At 44.3% G+C, this 23,137-nt stretch overlaps 1 protein-coding gene across 7 annotated transcripts in view; it reads left to right on the top strand.

The window, feature by feature from the left end:
- LOC118390760 (connector enhancer of kinase suppressor of ras 2-like) overlaps positions 1 to 23,137 on the top strand; it is a 50,252-nt gene that overhangs the window by 12,824 nt on the left and 14,291 nt on the right. Inside the window, exons 3-14 of one of the 7 annotated variants that reach the window (XM_052457065.1) lie at positions 1,369 to 1,571; positions 4,358 to 4,445; positions 5,256 to 5,297; positions 5,448 to 5,567; positions 10,699 to 10,758; positions 10,898 to 10,966; positions 12,403 to 12,549; positions 18,298 to 18,431; positions 19,031 to 19,236; positions 21,441 to 21,530; positions 22,678 to 22,853; positions 22,999 to 23,047. In XM_052457065.1, the coding sequence (XP_052313025.1) occupies positions 1,369 to 1,571; positions 4,358 to 4,445; positions 5,256 to 5,297; positions 5,448 to 5,567; positions 10,699 to 10,758; positions 10,898 to 10,966; positions 12,403 to 12,549; positions 18,298 to 18,431; positions 19,031 to 19,236; positions 21,441 to 21,530; positions 22,678 to 22,853; positions 22,999 to 23,047 (1,384 nt within the window). Of the gene's footprint in view, positions 1 to 1,368; positions 1,572 to 4,339; positions 4,446 to 5,255; positions 5,298 to 5,447; positions 5,568 to 10,698; positions 10,759 to 10,897; positions 10,967 to 12,402; positions 12,550 to 18,297; positions 18,432 to 18,997; positions 19,237 to 21,440; positions 21,531 to 22,677; positions 22,854 to 22,998; positions 23,048 to 23,137 lie in introns of all 7 variants that reach the window. The other 6 variants (XM_052457063.1, XM_052457064.1, XM_052457062.1 and 3 more) reach the window with 6 other exon arrangements.

The raw sequence follows: 23,137 nt of genomic DNA, 5'->3' as shown, positions 1-23,137 counted from the left end.
CTGGGCAGAGATGGCCCAAAACTCCCTCCACCACTCCTCTACCAAATTCTCCCCCTTCCAGTGCGTACTGGGGTACCAGCCGGTTCTGGTGCCGTGGCATCAGAGCCAGATCGAGGCTCCTGCGGTGGACGACTGGTTTAGGCGCTCGGTGGAGACAAGGGACGCCGCTCATGTGCACTTCCAGAGGGCCGTGAGGCGTCAGAAAGCCAGTGCCGACCGTCACCGCAGTGAGGCCCCGGTGTTAGCACCGGTCTGGCTCTCGACCCAAAACCTGCCCCTGCCCTGCCGGAAGATGGGCCCGCGGTTTGTGGGGCCATTCAAAGTCCTGAGGAGAGTGAACAAGGTTTGTTACAGTTTACAGCTTCCCCCAGATTACCGTATTAACTCCTCGTTCCATGTGTCTCTCCTCAGGCCGTTGGTGGCTGGTCCACTCCAGGAGCCTGAGGTGACAGAGGTTCCTCTGTCCCCTCTGGACATCGAGGGGGCCCCGGCGTATGCAGTCCGATCCATACTGGACTCGAGGCGTCGGACGAGGGGCCTTCGGTACCTCGTGGAGTGGGAGGGGTACGGTCCGGAGGAGAGATGCTGGGTGCCGGTGGAGGACGTGTTGGACCCTTCGTAGCTGCAGGAGTTCCACCGTCTCCATCCGGATCGCCCAGCGCCTCGCCCTCCGGGTCGTCCCCGGGGCCGGTGTCGGCGCACTGCTGGAGCTGCGCGTCAAGGGGGGGGGGGTACTGTCACGACTTCAGCCGGCGTCGGCCCCTCTCCTTGTTCGAGCGGCATTCGGCGGTGATGGCCTTCTAGCCATCACCGATCCTATTTTCATTTTCCATTTGTTTTGTCTTTGTTTTATACACACCTGGTTTTAATTTCCCCATTACATGTTCATTATTTAACCCTCTGGTTTCCCCCATGTTTGTGTGCGTGTTTTGGAACCTTTAATTTTCTCCTTTAGTTGCCTTCACATGTAAAGGATGTGACTTACTGGTTAGTGTACACTTTGTTCTACACACACTATAGTCGAGATTTTCTTTGGCAAAATGCACTCCATGGCAGTGAACTTCCTGTAATTATGTATTATATTGGCTCTGAAGTTTCTGTAGTTTGTTTTGAATTGATATCGACAGGTTAAAACCAGTTGAGACGCACCATCTCTTCTTCATGAGGGTTCTGTAGAGACATACAACAACAAAAATCATCCAAAATCCCAAATAAAACTACAATAACATCCCGGTAATAAATGACAATGAGAATCAACCAAATCCTCTCTCTCTCTCTCTCTCTCTCTTCTCTCTCTCTCTCTCTCTCTCTCTCTCTCTCTCTCTCTCTCTCTCTCTCTCTCTCTCTCTCTCTCTCTCTCTCTCTCAGAACTACGGTCTGGAGACAGAGAATCTGAAGACTCTGTCCCACAAGCTGAATGCCTCAGCCAAGAACCTGCAGAACTTTATCACAGGGAGGCGTCGCAGTGGTCACTATGACGGCCGCGCCACCCACAAGCTGCCCAACGACTTTCTCACCTCTGTGGTGGACCTCATCGCTGCAGCCAAGAGCCTGCTGGCATGGCTGGATAGGTGAGATTTGCAAAGAGCTACACACCACACACACACACACACACACACACACACACACACACACACACACACACACACACACACACACACACACACACACACACACACACACACACACACACACACACACACACACACACACACACACACACACACACACACACACACACACACACACACACACACGTAATCGCATACATCATTTTTCACTTCAAAGTAAAACAAGTAAATCATGCAAATTAATGTTGTTGGTGGCAAGTGATTCTCTTTACTGTGTAATTTATCTCACCTGTGGTAAGTTTCAGGTGCCTACAGGGTAGAAAAGACATTCCACCAGTTTTGAAAAGAGGAAACAGAACATTCTGCTCCATTGCACTTCATTGTAAAGTGCAATAATATATTTGACAGCATCTGCACTGTATATGCTCAGAGACACACTATCATACACAGACTACTCTCAAAGGTTGTTTTTCAAATCACACAGTCCCCTATGTAATGCACTACTTTTGTCCAGGCCAGTGGCGGTTTTAACATGTGAATCTTGGTGGGGCAAAAAAAAAGTGGGATGCCTGCCAGCAATGTCACAAGACAACACTAAACAATACATTAATTGCACACAAACGGTGGCCACAAACTGTTAGGGCCTGCATAATGCTGTCCCAACAGAAGTCCCAACACCTTACCACTGCAACAGTTCATTCATCTTCATTTATTGCCTTTAAAAAAAAACATAGCTGATATGGCTGACTTGCTTAAACAAATGTGGTTTCTAATGACAGTTGAGATGTACAAACTATGGCATAAGAGGACGGATAAGAGGCAATCCATAATTTCGATGAAGACAATAATGAGTGAGAGACGACGGACTAAAAGGAAAGGAGTATACCTAGTCAGTTGTACAACTGAATACATTCAACTGAAATCTGAATCAGAGAGGTGCGGGGGGCTGCCTTAATTGACATCCACGTCTTCAGTGCCAGGGGAACAGTGGGTTAAGTGCCTTTCTCAGGGGCAAAACGACAGATTTTTACCTTGTCAGCTTGGGGATTCGATCCAGCAACCTTTTGGTTACTGGCCCAACGATCTAGGCTACCTGCTGCCACGTCAATATACTTTAACTATTTGTTCAGCATTTTTTAAATGTACAGTGACAGTGTTCTTACATACAAACAGACAATGAAAGCTCTTACAATATTTGATGAATACATTTCTCTTAAACAGGTGATAGGCAAACAAGCACACACCGGCCACGAACGATGTGTTTACAGTATCGCGCTGGTGAAAATAGATTAGGGTGAGGCACATGGGCTACTAACAGCTTACCACACAACATACATTTAGTATTACTCTCTCAGCTACAGTATACCGATCTCCCTTACATATTACATCATTTATGCAGCAGCATACAATACATTTTTGGACTCACCTTGGCTTGTGATTTGCTCACTTAAACATGAAGGTGACGCGGCGGTTTTGTCATCTCGTCTGGCATTCTCTGGATTTATGGTAGGAACTCGGAAATGAAAACACACAGCCACTCCATTGAATAGCAGGCTGTTACTTATTGCTTTGCACTGCTTGCAGTTAGCCACTGATTCCTTCCAAAAGAATCATTGTTGTATTTGCGATTTCCAACTTGATGTGTAATCTTTATTTACAATTGTCGATGAGCATCGATACGTTTTATCTATAATTTCTCTTCATATGACAAGGATTAAAAATAATTTGCCAGTAGACTGTCGACTTGATTCATGATAATAACTGCTAGCTAAGACTGTGAAAGTCCAATCAAAGTTACTGTAAAACTAACATGATTTGATGTCATTCTGTCTGTGGCCAATGATCTTTTGCCTTCTTGGATGGGCACTTCTAATATAACTCTATAGCAGAAACCAAGGGGCTAAAATTTCCGAGCTCTAACCATAGAATTGGGGGTGACGTACTGTCCCATGAGTGACAGAAAACTGAGCCAATCATGCTGGCTACCCCCACCACCACAGAAAGCACTGAGCTAAGCTGAAACACCTGCATTTTGTAGCTGCCTCACTCAAGAAAACAAAAAAGAGACAATGTTTGTATGCAGCTTTATTAACTCAGTTAAATTTTTGTTTATTTACATTGTGTGCAAACTGATATGTGACATGTAAATGCGAAAATAACAAGCAAAACAGGCAAGCCCCCCAAATTATTTTTTGCCCCACCTGACCTAAATGACGAGTCGCCACTGGTCCAGACCCATAGGGTGTCATATGAACATTTACCCATAATTAATTCAGAGGTCAAGGGTGAGCGATGGCTCACTAGGTAGCAGACAGACAGGGTCTGTTTTCGACCACTCAAAAGTCTATGTCCTTACATAATTTCCATGAGCAATCAGCTGACGAACAAAGGATGAGTAAAGCCTTTATGTAAGGGTTGTTTTTGAGAGGTTGGCCATGAGAGCTGTTAAGAGCTGCTGTGTATCCTCCTCAGGTCCTCTGTGAGTTGCTGCCAGACAGTGTGTCTGTGTGTGTGTTTGTGCGTGTGGACCTGCGTGTGGGTGGGTGTATTAAGACTATCATATGGAGTAGACAAACTTGTATGAAAGCTGCATTATTAGTTTGATTCCCTAGACTTGCACTCTAGTTTAAGAACTGAACAACACCAGCTTCATAGATAACTGTCATTGTCATATATAATATGGCACACGATACACACTTCATACTCACCCACATGCATTGTCCACTCAAAGGGATCAGAATGAAGAATGATCTAATGGTTCATTCCAGGTGCTACTTCTTTTTCAGGTCTCCGTTTGCAGCAGTGGCAGACTACTCCATGACAAGAAACAATGTGATTCAGCTGTGTCTAGAGCTCACCACGATTGTACAGCAGGCAAGCCATCAAACACAATCCCATATACAGCTGTACCACTAGCTAGCATTAACCACTGTTGTAACAAACATGTCTCAAAGGCCTTTTTAAATTGAGTTAGTCAACACAGGACCTGTGTTCTCTGCTCTGCTATTGGAAATAACTGTATGTGTCATCATGCCAACTGAGCAAAGACAGCCTCTGGCTACTCAAATGGACCCTTTCCTTTTGTAAAGAGCATGACAGCCTGCCTGCCTACCATACAGTATGTGTGTATGCTGGGAGGATGTGGATGAGTTTCTCTGTGTTGCTCTAATTCCTACTGCGGGAGCAGAACTGAACTGTTCCAATAGATATAAATAGGGGAAGGCTGTGACTGTGTAGAGGCATCCGTCTTCACTAGAGCAGGACAACGTACTGTAGGAGGAGGGCTGCAGGGAGGGAGGGTGAGTTCAGGCCTGGTCCTGCAGGGATTGGCTCGGGTACAGGCTCTACAAGAGGGCCTGGTCCAAGGCTGCAGAGGTGTTTACAAAGAGCAGCAGGTAGAGCAGCAGAGGTTTCATCCATGTGTGGCTGTCTATGGAGTCTATCTGATGGCCAGGAGATATCGTCTGTAGAGAGAGAGAAGGAGCGGAGAGAGGGACGCATGCCCCCGACAAGGCAGAGTGACTCGTAGCGGACTGTTTGTCTGTGTTTGTGTGAGAGGGGGGCATCAGTGCTGAACTTATCTGTTCTTTTCATATTGTCCACCTTGTTATAACTGGAATAAGCACTTCTCTGACATGTTGTCCTGTGGTAACCTCTGCCTCTGCATCTCCCTCTGTTTGGCAGGACTGTTCTGTGTATGAGACAGAAAATAAGATTCTGCATGTGGTGAGTGGGCCCACTTATTTCCATTCCTTTCAATGCATCCAAACATAATTAGAGTCCCCATAACTCAGTTACTGTCTGGCGACTCATCCCTAATCCATCTAAAATCCCTGTTTTCTCTCTTTCCCTACTCTCCATCCTTTCTGTCTTCAGTGTAAGACTCTATCTGGAGTGTGTGATCACATCATCTCCCTGTCCTCTGACCCGATGGTGTCCCAGTCAGCCCATTTGGAGGTGGTTCAGCTGGCCAACATCAAGTCCACTGAGGGACTGGTAAGACTCCCCAGATACTCAGACGTACAGACTAGAAGGTCTTGTACCTTTTACTTACCTTCTCTCTTTCTCTAACACAACTACAAAACATGCACTCCTACTGGGTGACAGATCACTCTTCTGGGTAATAGATTTAGGAGAGTAACTACTATGTATTTACTTAGTATATTTGTCCTGTACAGTACAGTATGTGGATATAAACCGTTATCTAAAACCTGGATGTTTGCCCTAACTTGACCTTACAGTTGAAGTCGGAAGTTTACATACACTTAAGTTGGAGTCATTAAAACTAGTTCTTCAACCACTCCACACATTTCTTGTTAACAAACTATAGTTTGGCAAGTTGGTTAGGACATCTACTTTCTGCATGACACAAGTAATTTTTCCAACAATTGTTTACAGATGATTTCACTTATCAAATTAAATCAAATCAAATCAAATTTTATTTGTCACATACACATGGTTAGCAGATGTTAATGCGAGGGTAGCGAAATGCTTGTGCTTCTAGTTCCGACAATGCAGTAATAACCAACAAGTAATCTAACTAACAATTCCAAAACTACTGTCTTATACACAGTGTAAGGGGATAAAGAATATGTACATAAGGATATATGAATGAGTGATGGTACAGAGCAGCATAGGCAAGATACAGTAGATGGTGTCGAGTACAGTATATACATATGAGATGGGTATGTAAACAAAGTGGCATAGTTAAAGTGGCTATTGATACATGTATTACATAAGGATGCAGTCGATGATATAGAGTACAGTATATACGTATGCATATGAGATGAATAATGTAGGGTAAGTAACATTATATAAGGTAGCATTGTTTAAAGTGGCTAGTGATATATTTACATCGTTTCCCATCAATTCCCATTATTAAAGTGGCTGGAGTTGAGTCAGTGTCAGTGTGTTGGCAGCAGCCACTCAATGTTAGTGGTGGCTGTTTAACAGTCTGATGGCCTTGAGATAGAAGCTGTTTTTCAGTCTCTCGGTCCCAGCTTTGATGCACCTGTACTGACCTCACCTTATCACAATTGCAGTGGGTCAGAAGTTTACATACACTAAGTTGACTGTGCCTTTAAACAGCTTGAAAAATGTCATGGCTTTAGAAGCTTCTGATAGGCTAATTGACATAATTTGAGTCAATTTGAAGTGTACTTGTGGTTGTATTTCAAGGCCTACCTTCATACCCAGTGCCTCTTTGCTTGATGTCATGGGAAAATCTAAAGAAATCAGCCAAGACCTCAGAAAAATAATTGTAGACCAGGTACCACTTTCATCTGTACAAACAATAGTACGCAAGTATAAACACCATGGGACCATGCAGCCGTCATACCGCTCAGGAAGGATACTGTCTCATAGACATGAACGTACTTTGGTGTGAAAAGTGAAAATCAATCCCAGAACAACAGCAAAGGACCTTGTGAAGATGCTGGAGGAAACAGGTACAAAAGTATGTATATTGTAACGGCCGTTGGTGGTGGAAGAAGGTGAGGATCAATGAGCAGCGTGGTAAGTGTCCATATTTCTAATAAAGTAATTGGAGACCAGATGCGCCGAGGCGGCTTCGTGGCACTTGGCTTGATGCCCACTCTAGCCCGGCCGATACGAGGCGCTGCGATGTAACGCACCGGGCTATGCCTGCGCACCGGGGACACCGTGCACCTCACGGCATAACACGGTGCCTGCCCGGTCCACCTCTCTCTACGGTAAGCACGGAGAGTTGGCTCAGGTCTCCTACCTGACTTAGCCAGACTCCCCGTGTGCCTCCACCCAATAAATTTTTCGGGCTGCCTCTCATCCCAGCTCGCTGCCGTGCTGCCTCCTCATTTCTGCTGCTGCCCGATACCACGCCGCTTGGTCCTTTTTTGGTGGGTGATTCTGTAATGGCCGCTGGCGGTGGAAGAAGGTGAGGACCAATGCGCAGCGTGGAAAGTGTCCATATTTTTAATAAAGTAATAGAACACTGAACAAAAACAACAAAGTGAACGAACGAAACCGAAACAGTTCTGTCTGGTGCAGATACAAACACTCAACAGAAAACAATCACCCACAAAACACAGGTGGGAAAAGGCTATCGAAGTATGATTCTCAATCAGAGACAACGTATGACACCTGACTCTGATTGAGAACCATACCAGGCCAAACACATAAACGCACATAGAAAACGAACATAGACTGCGCACCCAACTCACACCCTGACCATACTAAAACAAAGACATAACAAAAGAACTAAGGTCAGAACGTGACAGTACCCCCCCAAAGGTGCGGACTCCGGCCGCAAAACCTGAACCTATAGGGGAGGGTCTGGGTGGGCGTCTGTCCGCGGTGGCGATTCCAGCAGCGCCGGAGTGAAGGGCGGCTCTGGCAGCTCCTGACTGGCGGGCGGCTCTGGCAACTCCTGACTGGCGGGCGGCTCTGGCAGCTCCTGACGGGCGGCTCTGGCAGCTCCTGACAGACGGGCGACTCTGGCAGCTCAGGACAGACGGGCGACTCTGGCAGCTCAGGACGGACGGGAGACTCTGGCCGCTCAGGACAGACGGGAGAATCTGGCAGCTCAGGACAGACGGGAGACTCTGGCAGCTCAGGACAGACGGGAGACTCTGGCAGCGCTGGACAGGAGGGAGCACCTGGAGGAATGAGACGGAGTGACAGCCTGGTGCGTGGGGCTGCCACCGGCCTGATGTTTGGAGGAGGCACAGGATAGACCGGACCGTGGAGGCGCACTGGGGATCTCGAGCACCGAGCCTGCACAACCCTACCTGGCTGGATACTCCCCGTCGCCAGGCCAGTGCGGTGAGGTGGATCAGACCTTACTGGGCTGTGCTGGCGAACTCGGGGACACCGTGCGTAGGGCTGGTGCCATGTACCCTGGCCCGAGGAGACACACTGGAGACCAGATGTGCTGAGCCAGCTTCATGGCACTTGGCTCGGTCGATACGAGGCGCTGCGATGTAACGCACCGGGCTATGCCTGCGCACCGGGGATACCGTGCGCCTCACGGCATAACACGGTGCCTGCCCGGTCCACCTCTCTCTACGGTAAGCACGGAGAGTTGGCTCAGGTCTCCTACCTGACTTAGCCACAATCCCCGTGTGCCCCCCCACAAGACATTTTTGGGGATGCCTCTCGTCCCAGCCGCGCTGCCGTGCTGCCTCCGCATACCACCGCCGCTCAGCTTTCGCTGCCTCCAGCTTTGCCTTGGGGCGGCGATATTCCCCAGCTTGTGCCCAGGGTCCTTCTCTGTCCAGAATCTCCTCCCATGTTCATGAGTCCAGAGATTTCTGCTGCTGCCCGATACCACGCTGCTTAGTCCTTTTTTGGTGGATGATTCTGTAACAGCCATTGGCGATGGAAGAAGGTGAGGACCAATGCACAGCGTGGTAAGTGTCCATATTTTTAATAAAGTAATAGAACACTGAACAAAAACAACAAAGTGAACGAACGAAACTGAAACAGTTCTGTCTGGTGCAGATACAAACACTCAACAGAAAACAATCACCCACAAAACACAGGTGGGAAAAGGCTATCGAAGTATGATTCTCAAACAGAGACAACGAACCACACCTGCCTCTGATTGAGAACCATACCAGGCCAAACACATAAACGCAACATAGAAAAACGAACATAGACTGCCCACCCAACTCACACCCTGACCATACTAAAACAAAGACATAACAAAAGAACTAAGGTCAGAACGTGACATATATCCACAGTAAAACGAGTCCTATACTGACATAACCTGAAAGGCCGCCCTGCAAGGAAGAAGCCACTGCTCCAAAACTGCCATAAAAAAAGCCAGACTATGGTTTGCAACTGCACATGGGGACAAAGATTGTACTTTTTGGAGAAATGTCCTGTGGTCTGATGAAACAAAAATAGAACTGTTTGGCCATAATGACCATCGTTATGTTTGAAGGAAAAAGGGGATGCTTGCAAGCTGAAGAACACCATCCCAACCATGAAGCATGTGGGTGGCAGCATTATGTTGTGGGGGTGCTTTGCTGCAAGAGGGACTGGTGCACTTCACGAAATAGAAGGCGAAATGAGGAAGTAAAAGTATGTGGATATATTGAAGCAATATCTCAAGACATCAGTCACGCAGTTAAAGCTTGGTCGCAAATGGGTCTTCCAAATGGACAATGACCTCATGAATACTTCCAAAGTTGTGGCAAAATGGCTTAAGGACAACAAAGTCAAGGTATTGGAGTGGCCATCGCAAAGCCCTGACCTCAATCCCATATAAAATTAGTGGGCAGAACTGAAAAAGTGTGTGCGAGCAAGGAGGCCTACAAACCTAATTCAGTTACAGCAGCTCTGTCAGGAGGAATGGGTCACCCAACTTATTGTGGGAAGCTTGTGGAAGGCTACCCAAAACATTTAAGGCTACCCAAAAACAATTTAAAGGCAATGCAACCAAATACTAATTGAGTGTATGTAAACTTCTGACATACTGGGAATGTGAAAGAATGAAAGAATAATAAATAATTCTCTCTACTATTATTCTGACATTTCACTTTCTTAAAATAAAGTGGTGATCCTAACTGACCTAAGACAGGGAATTTTTGTAGGATTAAATGCCAGGAATTGTGAACAACTGAGTTTAAATGTATTAGGCTAAGGTGTATGTAAACTTCCGACTTCAACTGTTGATATGACTGTCCTGCTTGGGGCTGTAAACTTCCACCCCCCCACACACACAAATGCACAGAGCCCTCAGAGGGCCACAGAGCACACAGAAGGCAACAGAGCTTTTCACACACAGGACTGTCAATAGAACCTGAACAGAGGAGTGGGCAGAGTGGGTCAAAAATAAACCTCTTACTCTCTTCTCACTCAGACTGAGATGCACTGAATGTGTGTGTGTATGCGCGCGTGTGCGTTTCTGTGTGTCTGTTTGTTATGCACTTACAGCCCCTCTGAGGAAAGGCTTGAACATTTGAGTATGTTTGTCTGTTTGCCTCTCTGAGTGACAGTGTCCGATTGAATATGTACAATATAGATTCATGGATGTTTTTTGTAACTTTGTACTGTATTCATTTATGTGTTTGTAATGTACTGTATATGGATGTGCAAACTATTATCAGGCTATGGCTCTAAGCTACCTCTCTCTGTCTCTCTATAGGGCATGTACATCAAATCGACATATGATGGCCTGCATGTCATCACTGGAACTACAGAGGGAGTGAGTATCGATCATGCTCAGTCAGAGGGAGATGTGTCTCTCAAGGCGGTGTCACAGTGAATCTCCTAAATGACAGTGAACAGCATCAGGCCCATCAGTGTTTTTATAGCTGTGTGATGTGTCTCTTCCTCTCCATCAGTCTCTGGCTGACCGCTGTAAGAAAATTCATGCAGGCGATGAAGTCATCCAGGTCAATCATCAGACAGTGGTGCGTCTCTTTATTTTCTAACCTTTTTTTTAACCTTGATTTAACCAGGAAGAAACACATTGAGAAGCAGGTTCTTCCTGGCCAAGGTAGCAGTAGTAGTTAATACAACATTTAAGATGTTCACCCATGAAAGGATTCATTCATTCAAGGTTAATACAAACGGGTGCAATTTTCACTGGGGATGGTTGGGACACCCCCCCACACACACATTCTGAAATGGCATCTTTGTCAACCCCAGTTTTATCATTGGAATGTGACGGTGTGCTTTAGGACCATGCGGATGCCTCTGATCGGTCGGGGTAGGCTGTTTGGAGTGTTCATCTGACTGCATAAAAAGAAAAGTCCAGTCAATATAGAATTTCATCAGAAAAACAATAGTCCAAACCTCATGTCTCTACTATACTGTATATGGTTCAAACGTTACAGACAATTTACTCTGAGAATTTAGCATGTTTAGAGTGATTGGAATGTCATCACAGTATGATAAAAAAGTGGTCACTGCTCAATAGAATTCTGTGGCGCTGCTCCGTGGCAGAACGGCGCTAACTTCGAAACTCAACTTACAAGCTAACTAGTGGCTGCAAGTTCATGAGTGAAAACATGGGCTTTTTCTAAATGAAATCTGCTGAATACAATACTTAAAATGAGATTAAATATATATTTATTTACAAAGCTAAGAGATTGAATTTCAATATCCACCCTTTGCGAAAGACAATCTGTTCCAGTTTTCATAGTGTATTTCTGAGTCTTTCCCTTTAAATCGGCATAGAAACGTCCCCTCTCAACGTAGAGTGATCATCATTTTAGGCACTGAAAGCCAAGGATCTGGAGGTGAAAATGATATCAAGTTGATTTTGATTGGTTCAACCATTTGGAAACACATCCAAATGGTACAACCACACAATGCCTAATATGGAAGAGATACAACCAAGTGTTGCACAGTCTAAACTAGCAACGGTCACAGCAAATTAACATTCTTATTTCATCAACACTGTCAAACACAAGTATATTAAGGTTATAATATTGTAAAGTACATTCTAATGATTCATTCTATGTCATTGATAATGACATAGGGCAAAGAAAACTACATTTTGACATTGATTTTGTAACATCCCACAGAAAACATTTATAAAATGCTAACCTTCTCTGGCTGAGAGCGAGCTCTGGTGAAGGTCATTCATTTTGTATATTTTTTTAATATTATCTCCCTTGTCCATCCCCATTTATCTTACGTTTACATACTGTTATAGGACTACCCTATGATTACTACTATGTTCGTGCGAAATGTTGCCCTATGTGTTTTTCATTATATTTGTGTGTGTGTGTGTGTGTGTGTGTGTGTGTGTGTGTGTGTGTGTGTGTGTGTGTGTGTGTGTGTGTGTGTGTGTGTGTGTGTGTGTGTGTGTGTGTGTGTGTGTGTTGGCTTGTGGCGCTAGGTGGGCTGGCAGTTGAAGAACTTGGTGAATTCTCTGCGTGGGGACCCCGGGGGTGTTATGCTGACTCTGAAGAAGCGACCACAGAGCACGCTGACATCCACCCCAGCACTGCTGAAGAACATGAGATGGAAACCCTTAGCCCTGCAAGTATGACAACACATTCACTTTCAACCTCCACACAACTGATGAATGGGTATGAAATCACAAACTATTCCCTTAATAGTCGTTCTTTATTATTATTATTATTTTTAAAATTAGATCAGCTTTAGTATTGCAGATAGATTGTGGCTTCTATCAATGTAATTGTCTGCATCATTTCCAATCATTTCCAATTTCCCATATATTTTTCCCCTCATCAATCTACACACAATACCCCATAATGATCAAAAACTGTTATTTAGACATTTTTGCCCCCAAAAATATTATAAAAAAATAATTAAATATTACATTTACATAAGCATTTAAACCCTTTACCCCGTACTTTGTTGAAGCACCTATGGCAGCGTTTACAGCCTGGAGTCTTCTTGGGTTTGACGCTACAAGCTTGGCACATCTGTATTTGGGGAGTTTCTCCCATTATTGTCTGCAGATCCTCTCAAGCTCTGTCAGGTTGTATGCGGAGCGTCGCTGCACAGCTATTTTCAGGTCTCTCCAGAGATGTTCGATCGGATTCAAGTCCATGCTCTGGCTGGGCCACTCAAGGACATTCAGAGACTTGTCCGGAAGCTACTCCTGCGTTGTGTTGGCTGTATTCTTAGGGTCGTTGTCCCGTTGGAAGGTGACCCTCACCCCAGTCTGAGGTCCTGAGTGCTCTGGAGCAGGTTTTCATCAAAGATCTCTCTGTACTTTGCTCCTTTCATCTATCCCTTGATCCTGACTAGTCCCTACTGCTGGAACCCCCCCCCGCCTCATAGCAAAGGGTCTAAATACTCAATTAAATAAGGTATTTCTGTTTTTTTGTTTTTTTAATAACTTTGCAAACATTTCTAAAAACCTGTCTTCACTTTGTCATTATGGGGTATTGTGTGTAGATTGATATATATATATATTTTTTTATCCATTCTAGATTAAGGCAGTGACGTAACAACATATAGAAAAAGTCAAAGGGTCTGAATACTTTCCGAATGCACTGTATATAACATACCATTGGTTTCAAGAATTTGGAATAATCATTTAAATTTTTTAAAAACCTCTGTTTTAAATCTGTCATTTTTTTGTGTATCAGTGCCATGGAATCGTTACATCGAAAATCTCTTCCCAACTATTTTTGAATCTGTATAGCACAGCTGTAAATGTAAATGTTTTGATTCTTATATTATTTTATTCATCACAATTTTCTTTAACAAATTATGGTCTTTAATGCAGGGCTGACAGACAAGTTCCTTACTTTCTCCCCCTTCATCTTGCCTCTTTCATTTTTGCGGCATTGCTGCAATTAGTTGGTTGAAATTTTGGATAGAGCAGACATTTCCATATATTTTTGTTAGCTGCATGTGTGACATAACTCAAATAGTCCTATTTATGATATAGTTTACAAAGATTATACCATTTAAAAAAAATTCCTCCAAAAATAATGCTTTTTTATCAATTAGTGTATTTGAGTTTAACCAAAATATTTGTTGTAATATTTGTTCTGTCTTTTCTGGTGGATTAAACTGAAATTGCAACCAACTTTCTTTGGTTTATTTTAAAAATAGCAATATTTAGGAGATTATTTCATTTTCAAATAATGTGAAAGTGAGAGGTTGTAATCTGAATAAAGGGGAAAAGGCCATTCTTGAACACGGGGTGAGCCATTTTTACTAATCTGCTAGTGAACCAGTTTGGATTTAAGTATAGCTTTTGCATGACTGAAGCCTTTAGTGAGAGGTCTAATGCTTTAATATTTAATCATTTCTGCCCTCCGAATTCAGATTAATTATATAAATTGGCCCGTTTAATTTTGTCTGGCTTGCCGTTCCAAATCAAATGTAATATTTTTTGCTCATATAATTGAAAAACAAGTCGTTAGGTGTAGGCAGGGCCATAAGCAAATAGGTTAACTGGGATATGACACGGGGTGATTTTTCTACAAATACACAGATATTTTCCTTTCCACGGTAACAAGATCTTATTTATTTTTGCTAACTTTCTATTAAAATGTATTGTATTGAGAACATTTCTTTCTTTCGGGATATGAATACAGAGTATATCCACTTCCCCGTCAGACCATTTTATTGGTAAACCACACGGTAATGTAAAAGTTTCATAAGTTTTTAGATCATATATGTAATATAGGACACTTTATCAAAAGCCTTTTCAAAGTCAGCTATGAATACCAGGCCTGGTTTCCCAGACTTGGCATAGTGTTCTATTGACAAATGATGACAAATGTATAAAAATAATTTTAAAAGGAAATACCTTACTTACATAAGTATTCAGACCCTCTGCATCCAGTTTCCATTGATCATCGTTGAGATGTTTCTAAAACTTGTCTGGAGTCCACCTGTGGTAAATTAAATTACTTTGACATGATTTGGAAAGGCACACTCCTTTCTATGTGAGGTCCCACAGTTGACAGTGCATGTCAAAGCAAAAAGCAAGCCATGAGGTCAAAGATATTGTCCGTAGAGCCCTGAGACAGGATTGTGTCGAGGCACAGATCTGGGGAACGGTACCAAAACATTTCTGCAGCATTGAAGGTCCCCAAGAACACAGTGGCCTCCATTCTTACATGGAAGAAGCACTGTATACTATCTCCAATGTATTGTTTATGTTAAAGAAAACTGGATTAATAGGATTAATAATATCTGACAGTACCTTTTTAATTCTATGCGCTATGCATTTTGCTAGAATTTTTGTATCACAACACTGAAGTGTAAGGGACCTCCAATTTGTTAAATGGACTGGATCTTTATATATACCACTTGGGTCCTCTTTCAGTAATAGTGAAATAAGACCTTCTTGTTGAGTATCTGATAATCTACCATTTTTATAGGAGTGGTTAAAACATACTAATAACGGTCCTCCGAGTACAACCAAAAAGGTTTGATATACTACCTTAACTGGTATGTCATCCAGCCCTTTCCTAGACTCAAAGGCTTTAATTGCATCAAGAAGGTCCTCCTTTTTAGTGGTTACTTTATAGTAAATATTGAATAGGGTGGCATTTCACTTGCGCTGAGATGGGAGGAGTGGCGATATTTGAGGTGTGTAAATATTTAAGGCAATTACAACAATGTTGACTGCTAACACTCTGAACATATTGAGCAAACACTGGATGTTTTTACTCTTGTTATACTCGTTACTGTATGCTATTTAATCAACCGTAGTTGGTATCATTCCACAGTGGACTAGGATGAGAATATTCCGTGCCCCCAGCAACTCAAAGACTGTCAATGACCTACACAACTTGAGACAACCGCATGCGGTATTATGGGGGTGCCACAGGGTTAAATTCTCGGGCCGACTCTTTTCTATGTATATATCAATGATGTCGCTCTTGCTGCTGGTGATTCTCTTATCCACCTCTATGCAGACGACACCATTCTGTATACCTCTGGCCCTTCTTTGGACACTGTGTTAACAAACCTCCAGACGAGCTTCAATGCCATACAACACTCCTTCCGTGGCCTCAAACTGCTCTTAAATGCAAGTAAAACTAAATGCATGCTCTTCAACCGATTGCTGCCCGCACCCGCCCGCCCATCTAGCATCACTACTCTGGACGGTTCTGACTTAAGAGTATGTGGACAACTACAAATACCTAGGTGTCTGGTTAGACTGTAAACTCTCCTTCCAGACTCACATTAAGCATCTCCAATCCAAAATTAAATCTAGAATCGGCTTTCTATTTCGCAACAAAGCATCCTTCACTTATGCTGCTAAACATACCCCCTGACTATCCTACCGATCCTTGACTTCGGCGATGTCATTTACAAAATAGCCTCCAACACTCTACTCAGCAAATTGCATGTTGTCTATCACAGTGCCATCCGTTTTGTCACCAAAGCCCCATAAACTACCCACCACTGTGACCTGTATGCTCTCGTTGGCTGGCCCCCGCTTCTTTTTTTGTCGCCAAACCCAATGGCTTCAGGTCATCTATAAGTCTTTGCTAGGTAAAGCCCCGCCTTATCTCAGCTCACTGGTCACCATAGCAACACCCACCCGTAGCACGCGCTCCAGCAGGTATATTTCACTGGTCACTCCCAAAGCCAACTCCTTCTTTAAGCCACCTTTCCTTCCAGCAAAAATAGCAAAAATCACTGAAGCTGGAGACTTATATCTCCCTCAATACCTTTAAGCATCACCTGTCAGAGCAGTTTACCGATCATTGCACCTGTACATAGCCCATCTGTAAATAGCCCACCCAACTACCTCATCCCCATATTGTTATTTATATTTTTGCTCCTTTGCACCCCAGTATCTCTACTTGCATATCATCTTCTGCACATCTATCACTCCAGTGTTAATTGCTAAATTGTAATTGTTTCGCCACTATGGCCTATTTATTGCCTTACCTCCCTAATCTTACTACATTTGCACACACTGTATATAGATTTTTCTGTTGTGTTATTGACTGTATGTTTGTTTATCCCATATGTAACTCTGTGTTGTTTGTGTCGCACTGCTTTGCTTTATCTTGGCCAGGTCGCAGTTGTAAATGAGAACTTGTTAATTAAAGGTGAAATATATATTTTTTTAAATGATTAAGCCATGGAACACATTGTTTGACCAGTGAGTGGCCAAGTTCTCGTCACACCTACAAATTGTTTATTAATCTAAACCTAGCCCTTTCACACCCCCGCCAGCCTATGAGCTCATAATTCCTGCTGTGAAAATAACTAAAGTATTTCTGACACACCCAGGACCTATAGCGCTACCACCAGTGACAAGATTTACCATTGAGTTAGGTTTGTTAAAATAGAGCCCTGTGTGTTAGTGAGAGGTGATTTATGTACTGTATACCACTATCTTTTCAGTGGGTTAATGACTGAGAGGGCATGTGAACTTCTGTATGTGCACAGTATGTGCCTGATTGTGCATGGTGAGTATGCAAGCAGGAGAGTGCATTCCATGTTTGTGGGTCTCGTTAAAGCAGTGACGTTTTGTGAATGTGTCTGTCTCTGTGTGTCTGTCTGTCATATTTTACCCCAAACAATGATTTCATATCGGTGTTGTATCTGAACTAGTGCGTGGAGGGAAGCGTATGTGTGGAGATGAGACGGGCATATGTGACTCTATCCCTGTCCCCCTCTGAGTCACACGCTGGGCTAAGTGCTGTTTCCCTCCCTCCCCCTGGGGCCCTGACCAACTGGAGCGCGTCAGAGCTCTGCCGCCTCCTAATCCCCTCTCATCTCCTCCCCCTTCTCCTTTACCTCTTTTCTGCCTCCTTTCTTCTCCTCTCTGTACCCTCCTCCTCCTCGTTTCATCATATATCCAGATTCAGTTATTGATTTATGCGTTATAATTCATCAAATGCAAAGGATCAAATCAATTTCCCTTCCCTAAAACTGCCTCTAGACATTCTCCAATCGAGAAACAAGACTAGCATTTCCTACATATTGAAGCTTTAAAGGTTTGATTGATCGTAATTGATTATGAAACGACACATCACAGCAGTATGTCAGAAAACTCACCCTCTCTCCCCCGCTGCAGGTAGCCTGGTGGGTAGGAGCGTTGGGTCAGTAATCGAAAGGTTATCGAATCGCAGAGCCGACAATGTAAAAATCTGTCATTCTGCCCCTGAGCAGGGCAGTTAACCCACTGTTCCCCAGGCGCCGAAGATGTGGATTTCAATTAAGGCATCCCTCCGCACCTCTCTGATTTAGAGGGGATGGGTTACATAAGGAATACACATTTCAGTTGAATGCATTCAGTTGTGCAACTGATTAGGTTTCTCTCTCCTCACAGCCCATCATCCCTCAGAGCCCCAGCAGCAGTGTGGCCACACCCACCAGTACCCTGAGCACCCCTTCCAGGAGGGACAGCTGTGCCCTGCAGGACCTTTTCATCCCCCCGCCCCCCGAGGAACCATACACCCCCAGGTACACACACAGCTGCCTCACTTTGACATACTGTATGCCTTACTTTAGGGATTACACAGTGTAGTCACTGTTTATACTGTATGCCTTACTTTAGGGATTAAACAGTGTAGTCACTGTTTATACTGTACATTTTACCAGAGGGATTAAAGTGTAGTCACTGTTTATACTGTATGTTTTACCAGAGGGATTACACAGTGTAGTCACTGTTTATACTGTACATTTTACCAGAGGGATTGAAGTGTAGTCACTGTTTATACTGTATGTTTTACCAGAGGGATTACACAGTGTAGTCACTGTTTATACTGTATGCCTTACCTGAGGGATTACACAGTGTAGTCACTGTTTATACTGTATGCTTTACCTGATGGATTACACAGTGTAGTCACTGTATAATGTACTTTGATTATGTTTTATGTTATTATCTGCAGTGAAAAAGTGTAGTGGTTTACCTGTGTAATTACTTCACTCTGTGAATTTAGTCAGTTTATTCCCTTTTGTGGGGGGATTTATGTGCCTTGTAGTATATTACTTTGTTGAAGTTTACCAATACAGTCGATGCTCCATAGGCGAACAGACTCTCTCCATGATCTGTGCTGCAGAGACGACAAGGGAAATCTATCAGGTGACGACGACCTCCAAACTGACATCCCGGTGGCCAAGGGCTCTGAGTCCCCCAACTCCTTCCTGGACCAGGAGTGTCGCCGACGTTTCCCTCTGGTGGAGGAAGATGCTGTTCTGTACTGCTACGAATACGACCAGAACCACGGGCCTCCACCTGTCCGCAGGGACTGCACCCCCACTTATGGTATGACCCAGTCCAAACCGCATATTTGTTTGAGGGATGTCAGTCCCCCATATACTGTATGATATGACCCAGTCCAAGGCTGTGTGTTTGTATGAGAGATGTCTGTCCCCCACATATGTTACAACGCAGTCCAAGCCTGTTTGTTTGTATGTGGGATGTCTGTCCCCCACATATGTTACGACGCAGTCCAAGGCTGTGTGTTTGTATGAGAGATGTCTGTCCCCCACATATGTTACAACGCAGTCCAAGGCTGTGTGTTTGTATGTGGGATGTCTGTCCCCCACATATGTTACAACGCAGTCCAAGGCTGTGTGTTTGTATGAGAGATGTCTGTCCCCCACATATGTTACGACGCAGTCCAAGGCTGTGTGTTTGTATGAGAGATGTCTGTCCCCCACATATGTTACAACGCAGTCCAAGGCTGTGTGTTTGTATGAGAGATGTCTGTCCCCCACATATGTTACGACGCAGTCCAAGGCTGTGTGTTTATATGAGAGATGTCTGTCCCCCACATATGTTACGACGCAGTCCAAGGCTGTGTGTTTGTATGAGAGATGTCTGTCCCCCACATATGTTACAACGCAGTCCAAGGCTGTGTGTTTATATGAGAGATGTCTGTCCCCCACATATGTTACAACGCAGTCCAAGGCTGTGTGTTTGTATGAGAGATGTCTGTCCCCCACATATGTTACAACGCAGTCCAAGGCTGTGTGTTTATATGTGGGATGTCTGTCCCCCACATATGTTACAACGCAGTCCAAGGCTGTGTGTTTGTATGAGAGATGTCTGTCCCCCACATATGTTACAACGCAGTCCAAGGCTGTGTGTTTGTATGAGAGATGTCTGTCCCCCACATATGTTACGACGCAGTCCAAGGCTGTGTGTTTGTATGAGAGATGTCTGCCCCCCACATATGTTACAACGCAGTCCAAGGCTGTGTGTTTGTATGTGGGATGTCTGTCCCCCACATATGTTACAACGCAGTCCAAGGCTGTGTGTTTGTATGAGAGATGTCTGTCCCCCACATATGTTACGATGCAGTCCAAGGCTGTGTGTTTGTATGTGGGATGTCTGCCCCCCACATATGTTACAACGCAGTCCAAGGCTGTGTGTTTATATGTGGGATGTCTGTCCCCCACATATGTTACAACGCAGTCCAAGGCTGTGTGTTTGTATGAGAGATGTCTGCCCCCCACATATGTTACAACGCAGTCCAAGGCTGTGTGTTTATATGTGGGATGTCTGTCCCCCACATATGTTACAACGCAGTCCAAGGCTGTGTGTTTGTATGAGAGATGTCTGTCCCCCACATATGTTACGACGCAGTCCAAGGCTGTGTGTTTGTATGAGAGATGTCTGCCCCCCACATATGTTACAACGCAGTCCAAGGCTGTGTGTTTGTATGAGAGATGTCTGTCCCCCACATATGTTACAACGCAGTCCAAGGCTGTGTGTTTGTATGAGAGATGTCTGTCCCCCACATATGTTACAACGCAGTCCAAGGCTGTGTGTTTGTATGTGGGATGTCTGTCCCCCACATATGTTACGACGCAGTCCAAGGCTGTGTGTTTGTATGAGAGATGTCTGCCCCCCACATATGTTACAACGCAGTCCAAGGCTGTGTGTTTGTATGTGGGATGTCTGTCCCCCACATATGTTACGACGCAGTCCAAGGCTGTGTGTTTATATGAGAGATGTCTGCCCCCCACATATGTTACAACGCAGTCCAAGGCTGTGTGTTTATATGTGGGATGTCTGTCCCCCACATATGTTACAACGCAGTCCAAGGCTGTGTGTTTGTATGAGAGATGCAGGTGGTGCACTTCCTATAGATTTGATCACTCTTCTCAATTTTCCTGCAGAGCAGGAAATGCAAACGTGTAGTGTATTTCTGTTTTAAAAATGCTTCTAAAGTTTGTAATCTTCACTTTGAACATTTCAGATTTGATTTGCCCTAACAAAAAAATGTATCAACACCTACAAAAATGCTCATTAATTGTAATACACATAATAATTCACATTTCCTGTTGCTGCAGGATTATTTTCCTGTTGTAGCAAAATGAATGATCCTACATCTGTATACAATGCCTGCTGTGTTTGTGATGTTTGTGTCACTGTATTGTTAATATAGGCTGTTTGTAGCTCTTAGATTTTCCTGGGTAGGTCTGTATAATGTTGTGTGTTATCTGTGCTGCGTGCTCCAGGCAGGCTTAGGCCCATCTCCATGCCAGTGGAATATAACTGGGTGGGAGACTATGAAGACCCGGCCAAGCTGAAGAGAGAGAGCAGGAGAGGTGAGTGGGAGGCCAGGATGGAGAGAAAGGGAGAGATAAAAAGAGAGGGGAGACAGAAAGAGAGAGCTATAGCAGCAGAGGTGAGTGGGTGGATATCTCTCATAATTGGGTTTTCTGCCTCCCCATCTCAGATGTCTTAGCCAAGGGACTAGGAAGCTGAGCAGCCAGGCAGGGCTCAGTGCATAATAGATATGATGCTGAATTAGCTATCCTCCTCTCTATCTGTCCCTCTTTTCCGGTCTCTTCTTTCTGTGTATCTTTGTTAGACCCTCCTACTCTCTTTCTCTTTCAATCTCACCCATTTCTCTCAGTGACTCTCTGCCTCTCTCTCTCTCTCTTTGCTTTTGGGTCTTGAAGGTATGTCGTTGCCTTGGCAACTGTAACCAGGCTCTTCCCAAGATTTGCTTGGTTTGATTGGTTGCTGCCAGGCCTGGTGGCAACCAGAGTAGGAACAGAGCGAATGGCCTTGGTTCAGTCTGAGAGGCAGCCACTGTGATGTTGTGTTTTTATTCCCAATGGCAATTCAGTTTATTCCCCCTGGGCTTTTCAGCATCATTTAGGGTGCTATATTTATCCATATATTTGGCAAGAGGCAGTATCTTGACGTATTGCCTAAAGGCAACATTTCTTTCAATTTTTGGGGGAAGATGTCTTGCAAATATCAGAATAATGACAATCCTTTGGAAATGGCTCTGTTGGTTCAGTACAATAATGGGGTTAGAGTGAAGCCTAGGCATTTGTCTAAATAACAAGACTGAGTAAAGCCTCAGAGCCCTAAAGCCGAATTCCTGGACACACCACAGGATTACACAAAACATAAATTACACTCCCCAATGACATGGCTCCCAAAACTAGCCTATAAGAGTCAGATGGAGGATGTCCATCAGGGGTCTCGCTGTAGCCGCAAGGCCCTAATGACATGACTAAGTCCACAAGTCACACAACTGTCCCTTTTCATCCAAGCAATCATTACACAATCTCTAGAATTGGCTTTTGGCTTGTTTTTCGCTGTTGTTTAAAGTTTGTAGTAACAAAGTGACAGCACAATGAATATTCAGTAGGTAGAAATGATGTACACATAGTAGGCCGATATAATCAATTGGCTTAGACAAAGTGATCTAATTGCTGACCTCCCCTGCTCTGGTAGAGAACTCCCTGCTGTGCTATGTGAATCAGAGTGAGGACAAGGCCATGCCAGAGGAGTACCTGACAGGGCGCAGCAGGAAGAAGAGTGACAAGGGCAGCCCCGCCCACTACGCCCTCCTCCCAGCCCTCCAGATGGAAGTCTCCACGTCTGGCTCTGACTCCGCCTCCCTCTACCATGTAAGTCCCATTGGTCCCAGGGCCCTGAGACAACACTGACGTGTTTTTTTGTTGTGATTATGATTAGATATATAGAGGTCTGAGCACAGTGGAGACAGATCAATGTGGTTTGATATCTCTCATTTTCCTGTGTGTTATTTTGTAGATGTTTGAACGATCCTCGCTGCGCTCAAGGTCTAGGAAGAAGAGTAAAGGTGAGTTATTCAAAACCTACAGTCCACAGTGCATGTACAGTTTCAAATATACACTACATACATACATGTAATCTGATGCAGACCACCCAA

Source organism: Oncorhynchus keta, chromosome 11, assembly GCF_023373465.1.
Source record: "Oncorhynchus keta strain PuntledgeMale-10-30-2019 chromosome 11, Oket_V2, whole genome shotgun sequence".
Lineage (NCBI taxonomy): Eukaryota > Metazoa > Chordata > Actinopteri > Salmoniformes > Salmonidae > Oncorhynchus > Oncorhynchus keta.
Note: the sequence above shows the minus strand (reverse complement) of the source record. Positions and strands in the feature narration are given on the sequence as shown.